Genomic DNA, 20048 nt, shown 5'->3' with positions numbered 1-20048 from the left:
GCTACTGACTTTACCTGGCTTAAGGTCAACCAAAATTCTACCCCTGAAGACTGAGGATCGGCACGCCAGCCGTTTCCGATTAATAGCAGAGCTACAAGCTCACAATGCGTCGCGTCACGCGTCGCGTCACGCATTGAACGGTGAATGGTGGTGAGGAAATGCTTAAATGTTAAATGTTAATGTTTAAAGTTCAACTTGGTGAACTGGTAGTCAGACATGGAGAACAACAAACACCAACAGAACGGAGAATTAAGTGAAATGAAAGGCAGCGATGATGAAAATAAAGGCAAGAAGAAAGAGAAGGAGGAACAGTTACCTAAGGTTGGTCCCATTGCTCTGTTCAGGTTTGCAGATGGCTTGGACATGGTGCTGATCTCACTGGGCACAGTGATGGCGATGGCTCACGGAACGGTCATCTCTCTGATGTTCATCGTGTTTGGAGACATGACGGACAGCTTTGTAGACCACTCCCTGAGTAGTCAACTCCCAAACTTCAGCATCCCCAACATGACCTTTCCTGTGTCTAATCAGACTGAGACTCTGGGAGACATCATGACCGGCTACGCCATCTCCTACTCCATCATAGGAGGTGGGGTGTTGATTGCAGCCTACATGCAGGTGGCGTTCTGGACGCTGGCAGCGGGCCGGCAGGTCAAGCGCCTCCGGATGCTATTCTTCCATCGCATCATGCAGCAGGACATCGGCTGGTTCGACATTAACGAGACTCACGAGCTGAACACACGCCTCACAGATGACATCTACAAGATCCAGGAGGGGATTGGGGACAAGGTGGGCATGCTCATCCAGTCTTTCACCACCTTCATCACATCCTTCATCATCGGCTTCATCAAAGGATGGAAGCTGACCCTCGTCATCCTCGCCGTCAGCCCTGTGCTGGGAATATCTTCCGCTTTATTCAGCAAGATATTGACATCCTTCACGTCTAAAGAACAGGGTGCATACGCCAAGGCCGGAGCCGTGGCTGAAGAGGTTCTCTCTGCTGTCAGGACTGTGTTTTCTTTCAGCGGCCAGGACCGCGAGATCGAGAGGTACCACAAGAACTTAGAGGATGCCAAGAAGATGGGTATAAAGAAAGCCGTCTCTTCTAACATCCTCATGGGTTTCACCTCCATGATGATCTACCTGTCGTTAGCTCTGGCCTTTTGGTATGGCAGCACTCTCATCCTGAGCGCAGAGTACACCATCGGCAGTGTGTTAACCGTCTTCTTCGCTGTGCTGATAGGGGCGCTTTCCATCGGCCAAACGGCCCCAAACCTCCAGTCTTTTGCCAGCGCCCAAGGAGCAGCACACAAAGTTTACAACATCATCGACAACAAACCTCTCATCAACAGCTTCTCCGAAGCCGGCTTCAAACCAGACTACGTCAGAGGAAACATTGAGTTCAACAACGTGGACTTCAACTACCCCTCTCGTCCTGATGTCAAAGTTCTGAACAACCTGTCTCTCACCGTGCACAGTGGTCAGACCATGGCGCTGGTTGGAAGCAGTGGTTGTGGTAAAAGCACCACAGTGCAGCTGTTGCAGCGCTTCTATGACCCACAGGAGGGCAGCGTGTCTATAGACGGCCATGACATCAGGACGTTGAACGTGCGCTACCTCAGGAAGCTGATCGGTGTGGTGAGTCAGGAGCCCATCCTGTTTGCCACCAGCATCACCGAGAACATCAAGTATGGACGTCTTGACGTCACTCAGCAGGAGATCGTCCAGGCTGCCAAGGAGGCCAACGCATATGACTTCATCATGACCCTGCCGGACAAGTTTGACACTCTGGTGGGTGACAGAGGTATTCAGATGAGCGGAGGCCAGAAGCAGAGGATAGCCATCGCCAGAGTGCTGGTTCGAAACCCTAAAATCCTCCTCCTAGACGAGGCCACCTCGGCACTGGACGCAGAGAGTGAAACCATCGTACAAGCTGCTCTAGACAAGGTGAGGCAGGGTCGTACCACCATTGTGGTGGCTCATCGTCTGTCCACCATCAGGAATGCTGATGTGATCGCAGGAGTCCAGAAGGGTGAGGTGGTGGAGCAGGGGACACACAGCCAGCTGATGGAAAGAAAGGGTGTTTATCACACCCTGGTCAGCATGCAGACATTCAGCAGCGTGGAGGAAGGCAACGAAGAAGCGACGGATCAGCCAGCGGAAGAGAAGAGTCCGTCAGACGTTACTGAAATGGCCCTGTACAGTAGGATGAAATCTATCAAGGGCTCCTCCTTCATCGGCTCAGAGGGAGATAAAGGCAAGGAGGAGGAGGACAAGGAGAAGACAGAGGAGGAGAAGGTACCAGATGTGTCTTTCCTACAGGTGTTGCGTCTCAACCTACCAGAGTGGCCGTACATCGTGGTTGGTTTGTTCTGTGCCATCATTAACGGAGCCATGCAGCCGGTCTTTGCCATCCTGTTCTCCAAGATCATTTCAGTGTTTGCAGAGCCAGACCAGGAGATTGTCAGGCAGAGATCCCTTTTCTTCTCTCTCTTGTTTGTTGCCATTGGAGTTGTTTCCTTTGTCTCCATGTTTCTACAGGGTTTCTGCTTTGGGAAAGCCGGTGAGATTTTGACCATGAAGCTGAGACTGGGTGCCTTCAAAGCCATGATGAGACAGGACCTGGGATGGTTTGATGATCCTAAAAACAGTGTGGGAGCTCTGACCACCAGACTGGCCACAGACGCTGCACAGGTCCAAGGGGCTACAGGGCTGCGTATGGCGACACTGGCTCAGAACTTGGCTAACCTGGGGACCGGTGTGATAATCTCCTTTGTGTATGGCTGGGAACTGACCCTGATGATCCTGGCCATCGTTCCCCTCATGGCCCTGGCCGGAGCCGTCCAGATGAAGGAGCTGACTGGACACGCTGTCAAGGACAAGAAAGAGCTGGAGAAAGCTGGCAAGATCGCTACAGAGGCTATAGAGAACATCCGTACTGTGGCCTCTCTGGCCAGAGAGGACAAGTTTGAGTCCCTGTACTACGAGAACCTCCTGGGTCCTTACATAAACTCTCAGAAGAAGGCCCATGTGTATGGTATAACCTTCTCCTTCTCCCAGGCCATGATCTACTTTGCATACGCCGGCTGTTTCCGCTTCGGCGCCTGGCTGATTGAGGCGGGGAGAATGGATTTTGAAGGCGTGTACCTGGTGGTCTCTGCTGTAATGTATGGAGCCATGGCGGTGGGAGAGGCCAACTCATTCACACCAAACTTCTCAAAGGCCAAAGTGTCAGCCTCCCACCTCATGATGCTGATCAACAGAGAACCAGCCATAGACAACATGTCCCAGGATGGAGAGAGCCCGGAGGAGTTTGATGGTAGCGTGCGCTTTGACAGTGTTGAGTTTCATTACCCGTCGCGCCCTGATGTGACCGTCTTGAAGGGTCTCAGCCTGCAGGTGGGCAAAGGAGAGACCCTGGCCCTGGTGGGCAGCAGCGGCTGTGGCAAGAGTACCACCATCCAACTGCTGGAGAGGTTCTATGACCCCTTCCAAGGGAGAGTGCTCCTGGACCAACAGGACGTGACCCAGCTGAACATCAAATGGTTGAGGGCCCAGATGGGCATCGTCTCCCAGGAGCCCGTCCTGTTTGACTGCAGCCTGGCCGACAACATCGCCTATGGAGACAACAGCCGCACTACTGTCACCATGGAGGAGATCCAGGCTGCCGCCAAGGCTGCTAACATCCACACCTTTATAGACGGCCTGCCACAGAAGTATGACACGCAGGCAGGGGACAAGGGGACACAACTGTCAGGAGGACAGAAGCAGCGTATCGCCATAGCCAGAGCCATCCTCCGCAACCCCAAAATACTGCTGTTGGACGAAGCTACGTCTGCACTGGACACTGAGAGCGAGAAGGTTGTTCAGGACGCTCTGGACCAGGCCCGGCAGGGCAGGACGTGCATCATTGTGGCTCACCGCCTGTCCACCATCCAGAACGCAGACCGCATCGCTGTCTTCCAGGGCGGCCTGGTCGTTGAGCAAGGCACACATCAGCAGCTGCTGGCCAACAGGGGCGTCTACCACAACCTGGTCACTATGGAGATGAGATAAAGAGAGAGAGGAGAAACTGAACTTGATTCTAACTGCACTGTCCTCACTTGTGGAACCTTGGTGACTTAATAAACAATCAAACACCACAGGACAACCGGACGACACAACCAGAGCTTCCACTACACAGGGATGTAACAAGAGTCACAGGTTCAATCCCCGGCTGCAGCCACGTGTCCCTTAGCATCTGGCAACACGACTGGCTCATTTCACACAACGGTGTCGCTATCTACAGGAACTGGCCTTCAAGCTAACAGCTTATCTACAGGAACTGATCTGCAAGCTAACAGTTTAGGTGGTCATAATTGAACTTTTTTCTTCACAGACCATTTCTATGAAGTCACCAGAACAACATACTAAAAGTCCTAAGAAACCCTAGTTGCGGAAATATGTGTAATTGGCATCAATCCAAAATCGACGACAATTATTGCCAAAAAGCCATATGAAATGATGGTAACAGATTCTTTTTCTTCCCAGACCATTTCTATGAGGTCACCAGAACAACATACTAAAAGTCCTAAGACATCCTAGTTGCGGAAATATGTTTAATTGGCATCAATCCAAAATGGCTCCCAATTATTGTCAAAAAGCTATGTACTGTAAAATGATGGCGAGTCAATGTCAATTAAACATATTTCAGCACTAGGATTTCTTAGGACTTTTAGTATGTTGTTCTGGACACCTCATAGAAATTATGTATGGTGAAAACAATTCTGTTACAATTACTTTGATGTGAAATGCTAGTTTGCTAGACTATCTGGTAATAACATAATCCTGTAGATCTGTATTGGTTCAAAAATGGCAACAAAAAAAAAGTTAATGATATTTTATCTGAGTTCTGCTCCTCAAAATGTATTTGGAAGTCAATTCAAATCTCAGACGACTCAACAGTATCACATAGTCTCAGAACTTTGAACCTTCATCTAACAAATACCTTCAAAGTTCTGAGAAATGTCTATGTGTTACTGTTGAGTCGTATAGGTGATTTTAAAGTGACAGTAAAATGTTATAATATGTTTACCATTGTTAGACTATGACCTGCTCACCTGGTTTCCATTGAAAAAATGAATAGACATATGAAGGTGTTTGTTAGATGGAAGTTCAAAGTTCTGAGATATGTCTGCGTTACTGTAGAGTCAGATAGGTGATTTTAAGGTGACATCAATTCAATTAGGAACAGTAAACTTTCATAATATGTTCACAGTGATAGACTCTTATTTTTAACTCTATGGATAGACTATGATGACCTTCTCTAAATGTATCTCTTCTACACTCTGGAAGATCCTATCCTTGCCTTTTACTGCCACCCAGTGGTTGAGGAGTGGAGCACCACAAATAATCACGCTAGTGGTAGAAAAAGTAGGCCTACTCAAAAAATGTTTTACTGAAGTAAAAGTATCAATACTGCAATGTAGAAATACTATGTTTTTATAAGTAAAAGTTCGGAATTAAAATTTACTTGAGTAAAGTACAAAAGTATTGGCATCAAAATGGCAACCAAAAGTAAAAGCACTAATTATGCAGAAATGTCGCCATTTGAAGTTTTCTAAATATGTAAAAAATATTTTGAAAATAGTAGATCTACAAGCTCCTGAGCTTTTACATCGGTTATTTTCAAATAGCCGGAATATATATGGGGTTGAAGTTTATATTATACCTCTATGGGCTGAAGTGGTTAAGGTATGTTTTGTAATAATAATCTAAATTGACACAGTAATTAGTAACTCAAGTTTTCAAATAATTGTAGTGGAGTAAAAGTACAATATTTGCCTCTGAGATGTAGTGGAGTAGAAGTAAAAGTAAAAGTATTGAACATTGGAAATAATCCAGTAAAGTAAAAAATACCTCAACATTTTCTGTCTCGTTTGGCTGCTCTCTGATTGGCTCAATCTGTGATGTGCTTGTCTCTGATAGGTTCAGACGCCTGCGCCGTCTACGGAAGTCGTCCGTGTAGAAACAGACAGAAACGTATTTGTATCCCAAATAGCAGAGTTATTCCAAATAGCAAAGTAATTCGAGGTTTTTACAACTCACTGTATTTCTTTGGCGTGAAGTTCTGTTATGTCTAATTTGGTGAATTTAGGAGTAGGTGGCCGTTTTTTTTTTCCGCCTCTTAGATTAATCAGAAGCACAGATGGTAAACTTGGGTCTTTAGTAGGTTTCAGTGTTGCCATGTCCACTTATTATAAGCGACTTTGGGCTTGTTTTTCTGTAAAGTTGCTTGTAAATATTGGTATTCGTTGCGGGTTGTGTTTTTGTGGGCTTGTTTCTAAAGTGTAGTTGCTTATTTTGGGCTTGTTTCCTAATGTTGTTTAAACCAGCGCTTCTCAAACATTTTCATGTCAAGGACCCCCAAATTGTATGTATTTGTCTGCGGACTGAGAATATTTTGTGCCAGGGACCCGTATCAGATTTATGTCGTTAAAATATTCCACATTTCAAGATTCCTTTGAAAATAGCAGATCTACAAGCTCACTGTCTGTCTCTTATATGTCATCATGATTTGTGTGCGTGGGGATCTCATTTTAAACAAGCTTAGTGCTTTATGACTATGAGCCTTCCAGTTCAGTAGACCTTGTATTGTGAATCTGTACTTCCATGTACTGTTTTTCTCATGTCTTACTAAATAAAGTACATCACAACGCGTTGCAAGCTTGTAGATCGTCTATTTTCAAATAGCCAATGTCTATAGGTTTAAAGTGCTCATGTGGCCTATTTGCTTCTTTTGGGCTTGTTTGTTTACTGTACATACTTTTCTTTTCTATACTCGTTTATATGACGTTTTTGCGTATTTTGTGTCTGTCATTAAAATGTTTCAATGAATTGAATACACGGACCCCGATTGGAAACAAGCCATAGTGCTTTCTTGGTTTTAATCCTTTTTAGCATCCTTTTGTATAGAACTGTACTTTCTGTGCGTTTTTTGCAAAATGCTAAATAAAGTATTCAATCAACCAATCAATCAATTTTGGGCTTGTTTTCATAGACCCGGTTGCTTATTTTTCTCACGAAACCTGGCAACACTGGTAGCAGGTTTCCTGCCGGATGATAATACGGGCAGGACCGATTCAATGGCGTAATGGCGCTTGAAATAAGGAAAACACTTGTGACACCTTCTCCTTCCCGAGGCCGTTTGTTCAACATGGGAAGCCTTTCTGCGTATCTCGGCACCACACTCCTGTTCCTTACATATCAGTCTAGTTGTGTGCGGTGTGACATTACAGACGGCAATGCCGAACACCTCAAACGAGAGCATTCGCTGATGAAGCCATATCAAGGTAGGTTATAGGGGTGGCTAGTTTACGGAAGCTAACCTGAAGCTTCTCCCCTGTTAGTTTGTTTTCTGTGTCTTCCTGCTTCCACATCCATCCAGTCCCCAACGTGACACACACAACCTGTTGGCTTCCTTTGCTTCGATAAAGGAAAGGATGTAGGGCTTCCCAGCGTAAATATTCTAGAGTGCAAAATAGCTTTTCAACAGTGGTTCTCAAACTGTGGGTCGGGACCATGATATTATTATTATTTATTTTTTTGGCGGGGGGGTCCTCAAATGACATTTAAGTGACAATTCAAAGACTTTTAAGACCTTCTTAATAACCTTTAAAACAGAAAAATATTAAATAAAAAAAATACCATTACTGCATCATCAACATACTATACTATATGGAAACTGGTCAAACATTGGCCTATTGTCAAATAATAGCAAAAATTGTGAATATAGCTTATCTACAAGCTCACAACGCCTCAAGGCATTGTGATCTTGTAGATCAGCTATTTTCACAATTTATCTGTGGAACCAACCAAGTCACACATAACCTATTAAGCTTCCTTTGCCATGTTATTACTCGAGTACACTGTACAGTCCCGTGTTAATTTATAATTCAGGCATTTAGCAGACGCTCTCGTCCAAAATTACCTCCTAAATAACATTCTTACCATTGTGGTTAGGTGCGAAAACAAATATAAGTAACAAAACGTGAACTATTAAACAATATCTTAATAGTAACTCTTTAATTTATCTCTGAGAGTATACAAATGTTCTCTCAGTTACAAATGATTAAATTATCACTGAGGATTGTACTGTGTACAACAGTGGTTCCCAAACATGTCGGGACTCGGCACCCACTTTGACAATGGGAACTAATCTGTAGAAAGATTGAGACGCTCATACATGACCTACTGTACTCTTGCCAATCAAATGTATCAGTGTAAACCAGACAGCAACGATATTTGTTTTATTCTTATTTTTAATAAAATAAACATGTAATTCAGATGTTGCATAGCTTGTCGCTTTTTACATTTAAATGTTTACATTTAAACGTTTAACATTTTACTTTAATCAGTAACAATTTAAGAGGTAACCTTTCTTCAACAAATATAGCATACAGTATTTTTGATGGGAAGAATGTACAAAATATTGTCCTGGCAACATAATACATTTTTCACCATTTCCTTTTGTATCCCCTCAGCTCGCTCAGCTTGGAGTACCTTTGTACCCCACTAGGGGGAGGCCTGTCCACACTTTGTGAAACACTGATGTACAACATGCCATTGCCACATGTAGAAAGAGTGAGCGTGGCTCTCTCCTTTTATGTTTTCTAACATTCTACACAGTTGCTCATTCATTCTCTTTGGTTTTAGGTGTTGGTAGCAGTCCGTCCAGTCAGTGGGACTTCTGGGGAAGTACTTTAGTAACCAGCTCGTATGTCCGTCTGACTCCTGATGAGAAGAGTAAACAGGGCTCCATCTGGAACACCGTGGTAAGCAATGAGGGTATTTCACCACTTATTTTATGCCACATTAACACTGGCATGCCTATTTCAGGCATGTCATTATAGATGACATGCCAACCGAGACGTTGTGACTAAATAGCTACATCGGTTTGGAACCATATCCATTGGAACACAGGTTCTTCTGTTAATTTTCTGAAAAGAAACAGTTTTGGACATACACGTCATACAGTGAAGATTTTATGACAGGTGTGATTGGGGTTTTTATGTTTGTTTTTTAACACTTCACACCTTTTTCCTCTTCCCACACAGCCTTGTCACCTGAAGGACTGGGAGATGCATGTGCATTTCAAAATCCATGGCTCAGGAAAGAAGAACCTGCACGGTGATGGCATTGCCATCTGGTACACAAAAGACAGACTGCATCCAGGTAAAGCTACAGTGGATACCCGTAGGCTTTGACTGGACGTTGTAGGTTTCATTGGCAGCCATGTTGCCCCCACAGTCTCATGCAAAGAGTATACTGGCAGCAACATGGCAGCTGTGGTTAAATCCTGATAATGTCTTTGTTCATCAAAGGTTCTAGTAACTCATTCAGTGCCATTGACGTATAATCCGTCCAGTTTTTCATTTGCCCAGGATGCCATTGACGGATAATAAGTCCAAACTGTGTTTTCAGTGTTTGCCACTAACTTTGCCCCCAGCAAAGTTATTGATGGGAACCAAATGGACCCTTACAGGTCTGTAACTCAGATGCTGTACAAATGTAACCACATTTGTTTACCATTCGTACACTCCGGAGTTAAATGAACACTGGGGGTTTTACAGTGTTTATTGGGGTCTCAGAAATAAATAATTGTATGAAATGGGGTCCGTGGCCTAATGCATATCAAAAAGGGGGCCCTTGAAAGTAAAAAGTTTGAGAATCTCTGATATACTATGTGTGTCAGTTCTTCCCAAACCAGCTCAAGACCCAAAAGAGAAATTATGTTTGCCCGGGACCCAAACTAGTGAAAATAGCAGACCTACAAGCTCACAACGTGTCGCGTTGCGAGCTTGTGGATCTGCTATTTTCACTACTTCTTAGAAGTTTTTCTTAATATTTATTTATGGAAATGATTGGATTCTTTTGATTTTATGTATGAAATACTTTTGAAAAATGTTGGAATTGTTTTGAAATTGATGAAAAAGTTGTTTTGTTTAAACTTTTTAAAATCTTTTGAATTCATAATTATTTTTTTAAATGTAAAACAGGAAATAAAGGGGATATTTACTCAGGACCCATAAAAATTGGTCCGCAGGAAACGGTGCTGAAACAGTGCTGTATGTCATATGTTCATTACATCCATTCCAGCTCTCACATATCATGCTGCTGCTGACCAGGTACAGTAACTGTTTCCAATGTGTCTGTTCACGTCTCACTCCACCTGTGCCTCTCCCATCTTAGGCCCTGTGTTTGGAAACCAAGATCATTTTGTTGGCCTGGCTATGTTTTTGGACTCCTTCCGCAATGACCTCCATGGGATGGATGTAAGTGTCCGCTGTGTGTGCCAAGAGAAGCCAATGACCCACTTGTTTCTTTGCAGGGCCTGTGTTTTCCAACAATGCTCTGTTCCACGGGCTGGCCGTATTTATAGACACATATTCTAATGATGACAACACCGACGTGAGTTTTCGCTCATGACCTATTTGTATGCATATCACCTTGTGGTTCTTTCAGTTAATTTATTTATTCATTCATCCATCTGATCTATATTAATCTCATTGACAGTTTTTTTGTGTTTCCACTCTGGTTCAGCATGCTGTCAGTAACGTGAGCATGCTTGTTTTAGAGCGGTGCCACAGACTTTCTTTCTGCCTTATTATCAATCATCATCTTCGTTAAAGCACCCGAAGAGAAGGAGAGGACTCTGCACACTATCAAACTTAAAGGGTCTACACCATGAATTTAAAAAAAAATAATAATATTTAATATCATATTGTTTATGTCCCTCAAACGTTTTTCAAAAGGTTTGAGCCTAAATCAAGCCTCAGATATACTCATTCCAACTAACTTCTCTCTGGCTTATAAAGCACTTTCACCTGCAATACCACATTGTCCTGTTTGGCACGGGGCGCTATTGAGCCAGTTTGTATGCATGTTATCTCCTGGTTCTGTGGAAAAAGTAAAAAAAAAAAAAATCTTTTGGTTGGAACTGAAAAACGGGAGTGATTGTAACGCTAGTGACGTCACTTTCGGGGCCAAATCAGATTGGCCTGTTTTTAGACCAATTTACAGAAAACCCCAGATTTGCTGTGAAAGCCTGAGTGTTCAAACTGGGGTATTTTTGAGGATAGAAGAGAGGTAGGGGAGACCAAAAACACACAAAAAATAAGAAAAAGTTAAAATTCATGGTGTAGAGTAGACCCTTTAAATTGTTACAATGTTTCCTAAGCTACGTGCTTAACTGAGCTATCCAGTTTAGTAGACCTTGTATTGCGAATTTGTACTTCCATGTACTGTTATGTACTGCCATGTACTGTTCTCATGTCTTACTAAATAAAGTACATCAATCAATCAATCAATCCATCTACCAGGGATCTTCCTCAGGTTTGAGCTGGGATCTTCCTTGGTGGATCAAAACATCTGTATTATTATTGTACAGGATCCTCCTTTCCCCAATTTTTTATTTCTGACACACTGTTTCCGAGGTCTTTATTTTATGCCAGTGTGCCAAAAAGTATCCCTTTTTGATACTTGTTCCTTTCATAAAATGAATTAATTTCATTTTAAACCAAAACGTTATTGAGCATGGCAAAGACAGACTGCTGTCAACATATATTTGATTGTTTACATCTGGTTTATTGCTTTGCCTTAGTGTATATTTTCACAACATTTACTGATAATAAACACTGTGCCCCCTCCATTCTGTTTATGTTGCCAGCGAACCTTCCCGTACATCTCAGCCATGGTGAACAACGGCACCGTGGGATACGACCACGGTAAAGATGGCCGCTCTTCAGAGCTGGGAGGCTGCTCGGCAGAGATCAGGAACAAAGAGCATGACACATACCTTGCCATCCGCTACTCCAAAGGACGACTTACTGTATGCTTCCCATTTCCTTATTAACTACTTTAACATATTAACCGCCAAGAACGTAGTCCTACGGTCCGTTAAATCCAACTGTTAAGCGCAGAGACCGTAGCCCTACGGTCCGGGTGCTTTTTCCTTTTTTTCGATTTTTTTTTTTTTTTTTCAATTTTCTACACGGACCATTTTCAGTGTAACACCACCGGAAGTCGAAACTATTTGCGATCCCGTTTTTTGTTTCCCGTCGGCCTCCATTCTAAGGCGCACACTAAAACCCCTGTTTAGCCCTTGTAGTTTTTTCTCCTCGCATTTCCCATGTTAACATAAACGGTCAGAACTCAAACATGGCGGCTCCGTTTGACACGTGGTCTGCACTAGTAGACGCAGGGACATGTGCACGTTGTTTACAAACAGTCCATCACGCATTCTAACGGGGCCTATGGCGACGTGAAAAAAACAACAATAAAACCTTGGCACTAGGGGTGTCGGAAAAAATCGATTCGAATACGAATCGCGATTCTCATGTTGGACGATTCAGAATCGATTCTCATTTCCCAAGAATCGATTTTTTTAAAACAAATCCGCCGCTGGGCATGTTGGCCATGTTTATTGTGCTTTCTCGGCCCCCGTAGCTACTGCACGACAGTGCGCGCTACAAAGGGGCGTGCGCGCGTAGTGTGTTTGTAACACATGTTGCTGTTGTTGTTGGCCGCGGCTAAAAATGGACGAGGAAAAAGTAATACTGCCACCTCCGCGGGCTTTGAGGGCAGCCATTTGGAAACACTTTGGATTTTACAATCAACCGGGCAAGAAAGAGCTTGACATGACTCATGCGATTTGCAAAGTTTGCAACGGTAGGGTAAAGTATTTCAGGAATACTTCCAACAAAAAGCTCATCTGGAAAGACATCACAAAGAGTTGTTGACAGAGGAAGAATCGGATTCGGCACCAAAAACAGCAGCTGGTCAACGCACAATCGAGGATTGTGCAAAGTTACCACACAATTCTGAACGGTCAAAGAAGATAAGTAGATCCATCGCTTGTTTCATTGCAAAAGATCTCCGCCCATACAGCGTAATGGAGAGAGAAGGCTTTAGGTTCATGATGAAGACGCTTGAGCCACGGTATGTCATACCAGGTCGCACTTACTTTACGGATACTGCTGTACCTCAACTTTACAGAGAGACGAAACTTAAAGTCGGGGAAGCAGTGACCAAAGCCACCAGAGTAGCTCTTACGTGTGATCATTGGACATCTAGGGCAACAGAGTCCTTCGGTACATTCACCGCCCACTACATCACAGATGAATGGCAGCTCGAGTCTAAAGTCTTACAAACGAGGGTGATGCATGAAAGTCATACTGCTGTCAACATTAATCAAACGTTTCACTCGGTCGCAAAAGAATGGAACCTATCGCTCGAGGACTTGGTGATTGTAACTGATAATGCATCTAACATGACTGCTGCTATGCAGCTTGAGGAGAACCTAACGCACGTAACATGTTTTGCACACACAATCAATCTCGCAGCCCAGCGAGCTCTGAAGCTCAATACTGCGTCACGGGTGCTAGGGAGGATTAGAAGAATCACTGGATACTTCCATAGGAGCACCAATGCGGCTGATGCCCTGAAAGTGAGTCAGAAGGCTCTGGAGTTGGACGAGCACAAGTTAACCATTGACGTCGCGACCAGATGGAATAGCGCGCACGATATGCTCGAACGCTTTCTGGAGCAGCAGCCTGCTATATGCGCAGCTCTCGTCTCTCCTGGGGTGCGAAAAAATAATACACCCGACACCTCCACACTAAGTGACGCAGAAATCAAGCATGCTGAAGAATTAACCATGTCACTCAGGCCAATGAAAGACGCCACCAAAGTCATGTCAGAGGATTCATCACCTACACTGTCTCTCATCGCTCCATTGCTTGCCAATATGCTTGAGGAGACAGAGGGGGTCTCTCCTGATGACTCAACATTTGTCAGAGACATCAAACGAGTGATCCATGAGGATCTGTCTAAGAGATACAGCGCTAAGAAGACCAAAACCCTTCTCCACAAGGCCTCTGCACTCGATCCCAGGTTTAAAGCACTGCCTTTCCTTGCTGGAGAAGACCAACTGGACATCCATGCCGAAGTGATAAAAGAGGCTGCAGCACTTGAGGTGAAATTTAATTAACCTACTATTTATTATTAATACACAACACATTTTTAAAACATATTACCTGTGTGTGTACAGTTACAGTATATTATATTTCTATGTTAACCTACACTGTGTATAATGTATGATGTCATGCCTATTAATAACTTCCTACCTTTTCATTTGATTTAAATTGCACTTTTCATCAAACAAAGTGCTTTACACAAAACAAACAAGTGTAAAAAAACACATTGAAAAGAAATGGGAAAAGTGTTTTTCTTAAGAGAATAGAAAATAAGAAGAATAAATACTTTATCTTTGAAATAAAACAGACAAATAACAGAATCTTAGGGACCAAAAATAAAACCAAACATGTTGTTTGTTTCCTGCAGGACAAGGTGAGGTCAGACTCAGGAGAGGCAGGCACTAGCAGCAGCAGTCATCTGGAGTCAGAGTCAGGTCAACAAGAAGGCCCTGCCCCTAAAAGAAGAACAACATCTGCTGCACTGGTGAAACTGCTGGGCAAGACTTTCACTGAGGTCAGAGTTGCTAAAAAATCTGCCAGCACCAGAGCTGAGGAAGAGATGAAAAAGTATATGGAGGAACCTGCACTCTCTCTCACAGAAGACCCACTTCAGTGGTGGAAGTGTAATGAGAGAGATTTCCCTCTACTAGCCAGATTAGCTAAACACTGTCTATGTATCCCTGGTACAAGTGTTGCGGCAGAGAGAGTATTCTCCACTGCTGGAGATGTAGTGACAGCACAGCGGAGCTGTCTTACTTCAGAACATGTAGATCAGCTTATTTTCCTGCAGAAAAACCTACAGATTACTGAATGATGGAAAAAAATCCTATCCCACATTGACAAAGTTGTGTCAAGCATTTTTGTGATTTCCTGTTAAGAAAAAAAGAGAAATTACAGTATATTTGTATTTGTTTAATTTTATTTTTGGAAGTGGCATGTTCTCAGAAATATAAACGCACTAAGTCCATTTCTTTGTGGAGCCTATAAAGCTATTTGTTTTTTGTTTTTACACAAAGGGGTTACTTACAGTAATTTTGTATAATTCAATTGTAGAAGTGGCAAGTTCTGGCTGCAAGCCTAAGCCTACCAATTGTATTTTTGTATTTCATTTATATTCATCTATCTTTGTTGTTGTGATTTGTTAAGAAAAAAAGAGAAGATAAGATAACAGTGTTTATTTTATACCAGTATTTGTGATTTTTGGAAGTGGCATGTTCTCAGAAATATAAAGGCAGCTAGCCTAAGCCTATTTCATTCAATTTATTTATTCTTTCTATTCCATTTTTGGTTTTGTTGTTTTTACACAAAGAAGAACAGTATTTTTGTATAATTTATTTTTTGAGAAGTGGTAAGTTCTGAGCTGGCAGATAGCCTAAGCCTAGCCTACCAACTTTATTTTTGTTACAGCAGTTTTATTACTTTAATTTATTGTTCTGGTAAGTTAACTGAGTGTCAGACTCAGAAGTACATTTTTGTACAAGTTACTTAAAATGTGTGCAAGCATAAATAAATTAGACATGTTGTCTTGGATTTACCTTTGTGTGTTTACATTATTATCAGTTGATAAAACCTTTACAATTATATGTACTCTGCTTTCATGCCAGCAGACTGGAGTAGATCCTGAAATCCTATGTTTTGAATCGAGAATCGTTTTGAATCGAGAATCGCAAAAAAATCGAAAATCGAGAATCGTTTTGAATCGAGAATCGCAAAAAATCGAGAATCGTTTTGAATCGAGAATCGAAAAAAATAAAAAAAAATCGATTTTGAATCGAGAATCGTTTATTTTGAAAAAATCGATAAAAATCGGAATCGTGACCCCAAGAATCGGAATCGAATCGAATCGTGAGATAGCAAACGATTCACAGCCCTACTTGGCACTGGTGAGTACATTCGGAGATTAGATTTTCGACTAATCACTACGTTCGATTTCTGCTCCGGCAGATTCGTCTGGTTTCCAGGCTATGTTATTATAGGTGAACATTTTCAAAAGTAACATAGAAGATCTATAAGCGTGCGCCGCATCGCGACTTGTTTAGAAGTATTAAATGGGGCTTAAGAAGTGACAATATCATACAACATTGTGATCACCACTATTTATTAAATATTACATTCAACTGAAATAATTCATGTTAACACATAATGCTGTTATTACTATTAAATAATAGAATTATGACATTTTTAAAGCTGTAACTCCATTCCTAATTTATACGTGTTTGTTTCTCTCCCGTTGTACACAACACAGCATATGAAGGATTGTTTCATCACACCATGGATTGTTTTTGTGTGTGCATCTCTTCCTGCAGGTGATGGTTGATGTGGATGACAGGAATGAGTGGAAGGAATGCATTGACATCGGGGGCGTCCGACTGCCAACTGGTTATTTCTTTGGTGCTTCAGCAGCCACCGGAGATCTTTCTGGTAGGGGATAAATGCTGTAATGTCCATGATACCCCAAGTAGAGCCTGATTGATTTATGCAGTGTAGTGCGCAAACCAGTCTTTACCCAATTGCCCAAACCAGTCTTATTCCAAGTGCCCAGCAAAGAGTCCTTATCTTGTCGCATTGTGTCATTCTTTTTCTTCCAGACAACCATGACATCATCTCCATGAAAATGTATCAGCTGATGGTGGAGCATACCCCAGAAGAGGAGAGCCAAGACTGGACCAAGATCGAGCCAAGCGTCAGCCTCTTCAAGTCTCCCAAAGGTGAGGCTGCATGATATTGACACAAATAATGATGTACAAATAGTAGTGGCATTTCTGCATAATAGTGTGATATGATACTGTGGATATAATACAATTTCAATTCCTTTCAAATATTTTGTTTGACAGGTTGTTTTTTTGCAGCTTTTTCTATGTTTTTGGTAAAAAAAAAAAAAAAACATTTGGTATGATGTGCCATCATACTCAAAGGTAGCTTTGAAGGTTCCATTCAATCCTGTTTCAGGAATTCTTTAAATTATTTGTTTTCTTTTTTTTTAATAAATCTTCAATAAACAGTGGCTATTCACTATTCAAGTTATTCTCTTACCTAGATTTGTTTGTGTGTCGTAACACTGATGTTGTGGTTTGACTTTGCCTCTCATAGACAACATTGACGATCCAACCGGAAACTTCCGTGGCACGCCCCTCACAGGCTGGAAGGTCTTCCTCCTCTTGCTGTGTGCTCTTCTGGGAATCGTAGTCTGTGCTGTGGTGGGGGCTGTAGTTTTCCAGAAGCGACAGGAAAGAAACAAGAGATTTTACTGAAGTGAGAGAGACGGGAAGAAAGAGAGAAACCTTTAAACTGAGAGGTATTCTTCATGAAACAAACTGTTTCCAAACTACAGATTCAATACGCTCAGTGTGATGATTTTTTTTCTTCTTTTTTCTAGAGATTGTACAAATGTTTGTATCATTGAAGCACTGCATTGAGAGTTATGGGCTGTCCACACCAAGCATGATAACTATAATGATAACTATAAATACATTGTTTTAACCACTTATAAAACCCTCTAGACCTGAGTTGGCTCTGTACTTGGACCACTTCTTTCCCGTCTACACCAAATCTCTTTGTATGTTGTGTGAGCTTGTAGATTGGCTATTTTTGGCTAATGTTCCCCCTAGAATATGAATGCTGGGGTTTAAAAATCGTGTCCACACCTCAACTATATTAGTTTTGATGCTGAAATAAGGATTGTTATAGTTATCATGCTTGGTGTGGATGGTCCTTAAGTTATGATGATTCCCAATGGTTCTCTGGAAGTTAAAATCTGTGAATGCTTAAATATGTGACTGATGGTATTGTTAGTAGTTTCCATTTTCTGTTTGGTATGCTTTCAATCCAGAGGTTACTGGCTAATATGAATCTTGCTTTTATTTTACAAACTCATTGTTATGATTAGATTATGTTCAGAGCTTTTCATGTTCTGAAGTTGTGTCAACCACTGGTTCTCAGCCTTATAGATTTGTGACGCATGTGCACGACCCGTTGTTGTCAGGTGAAACCTTTCACACCAAATGAAGATTTGCCGGGTTTTTTAATGTGCCTTTATCATTTTACTTGGTTAATTCTCAGAAGAGGCCTAGTTATTTGTTTATTATAATTTCACATTCTTTTTAAAATTCTGAATGGGGTGTCCATGCTCTCATTTGAGAACCGCTGGTTTGGCGCATATTGTGTTGTGCCTTTTGAAAGTCTTTTGTATGCAAAGATTCTGGTTTGGGTTAGTTTACGTGTGCATCAAACTTTTTTTTACTATTATTTTAAATACCTGTGCTTAGAGCTGAGGTTGGGAGGTTAGTTTGTACCACTGACAGTTGAGGTGTTTGTTGGTACAGTATGAAATAAAACAAAACGGGAAGGTTCAAACTACAAAAACAACAAACTCTTTCTTCAGTCAATAGTTTTGAAGTACTTCAAAACTATACGCAGAGTAATGTAGCACTAAACATTGAGATGCTATGAGAATTCTTTACTTAATGAATGGTATGAAGCTCTCTGTGTTATAAAGTAGTCTGCGTTAGAAGGCACTGGTAATCCTTTTTCACTGGTCATCCCATCCTGACATCAGTTGCTGTGGATTTCAACTACCGGCATCTTCTCTTCCTTAATCCTTTGTTTCTGTTATGGCTTTGGCTTCTAAGTGCACTTGGTTTGCTTTATCATGATAAAGGATGGCAAGGATTGACAATGTTAATCCTGGGAACTCGGCAGTGATATGAGTTTGTACTATTTTTACACATTAAGGGATTCCCAGATAGGGCTGTCACGATCGTGAAATTTTAGTTGAAGATTAATTGTACAAAGAATTGCGATTAACGATTGAATTGGATTTTTGACATTGAACATTGGATTTTTTGTTTGACTTTTAGGCTTTGTAAACAAAAATTGCACAGGGCAGATACTTAGATATGACAAATAACTTAAATATACACAGAAATAACTGACAATGACGGTACCAATAATCAAAATAATGTACTATGCCCAAAACAGACCATATCCTTGATAATTGTATACTTTCAAACACTTTTTTTTTAAATTGCGAAAATAGCCGATCTAAATCTACTATTTTCCAACAGAATTATTTGTACAGATGAATGGAAATGATTACGTCGATTATGCAAAATAAGTGATCTCATAATTGTGATTAGCCGATAATGTAATAATTATGACAATTATTGCTCAGATCCATGGCTGAAAAGAAAACACTGCTTAATAAATGACTTCCAAATCTGTACAGTTTAACGTGACAGTTTAAGAGCATAATATCAAATACTCGCTTGCTGTGTTAAACTCATGTACACCTAGTGCCCGATGGCTGTCTGGGCTACTTGCCTATCTGTGCTGCATTTCCTTGTACCATACACCGATATTTTCTGTCCCTTTGGAAATATTATTCCTGTGTGTTAATCTCTGGAAAAGTACAAGTACACAAGGAATATTTCAAGGAATGCATAATGTACTTACAAGAGTAAATGGATACAAAGTAAATACATTTATGTGAACACAATGTGTTACACTTGTAACCCTTGTTAGTAAGTATGCTAGACTCGAGTAAGGCAATTTAATGTGCAATTTGATAACACATTGCTGTGTTATCAAATTCTGGGAATACGGTCACTTGAAATACACCAGAATGAAACTGTACACCATAAATGCATTTAGATGTATTTTTTTCTTTCTCTTTTCGTTTTTTTTTTACTTCAACTTGGGAATGTTGACAGATTACAGTTAGTTTTACGGTAGTTAAAGACAGTCAAAGCTGGATCTGACCAATACATTCGTTTTTAGCCACTATGCCAATTGGAGGCTAATTGTGTTGCGCAATGGCATCTCAACAGTAGTTGTTGCAAGAGAGGATTTTCTTCCCCATAACCAATACTGAATTATTCAATTGGTAGTTCCCAGCTGTGTGTGCATATTCCTAGTGATAATAATAAAAAGATGAAACTGTGATACTTTAATTTTGCTAATGTGAACAGTAAGGAGTTTTCTCCATCACTTATCCAGTTTGGAGGCGAACGGCTACAACTTTCTGGTGTACTGTTT

The 20048-nt window shown here is 41.6% G+C and overlaps 2 protein-coding genes across 2 annotated transcripts; both read left to right on the top strand.

Moving 5' to 3' along the window:
• Positions 1-216: 216 nt before the first annotated feature.
• Positions 217-4056, top strand: LOC311034016 (phosphatidylcholine translocator ABCB4-like; the record flags this gene model as incomplete). Its single annotated transcript, XM_084041754.1, has 1 exon — positions 217-4056. The coding sequence occupies one exon, from the start codon at positions 217-219 to the stop codon at positions 4054-4056; it is 3840 nt and encodes a 1279-aa protein (XP_083897880.1).
• Positions 4057-7120: 3064 nt separating this feature from the next.
• On the top strand, positions 7121-19234 carry lman2 (lectin, mannose-binding 2). The gene is made up of 8 exons (XM_084041926.1): positions 7121-7331; positions 8695-8813; positions 9096-9213; positions 10231-10313; positions 11708-11869; positions 16322-16436; positions 16604-16723; positions 17106-19234. Exons 1-8 carry the CDS (start codon positions 7133-7135, stop codon positions 17264-17266), a joined length of 1077 nt encoding a protein of 358 aa, XP_083898052.1. The 5' UTR covers positions 7121-7132; the 3' UTR covers positions 17267-19234.
• Positions 19235-20048: the final 814 nt, after the last annotated feature.

This window comes from Gymnoscopelus microlampas, assembly GCF_963454915.1.
Source record: "Gymnoscopelus microlampas genome assembly, chromosome: 18".
NCBI classification, from domain to species: Eukaryota; Metazoa; Chordata; class Actinopteri; order Myctophiformes; family Myctophidae; genus Gymnoscopelus; species Gymnoscopelus microlampas.
This window is presented reverse-complemented; position numbering and strand designations above follow the sequence as displayed.

Bases quoted from the DNA above. Each gene is read 5' to 3' on its own strand.
- lman2 (XM_084041926.1), top strand. From the start codon at position 7,133: ATGGCGCTTGAAATAAGGAAAACACTTGTGACACCTTCTCCTTCCCGA. The intron at 8,814-9,095 runs GTAAGCAATGAG...CTTCCCACACAG, and splicing joins GCTCCATCTGGAACACCGTG to CCTTGTCACCTGAAGGACTG. The intron at 9,214-10,230 runs GTAAAGCTACAG...CTCCCATCTTAG, and splicing joins AAAAGACAGACTGCATCCAG to GCCCTGTGTTTGGAAACCAA.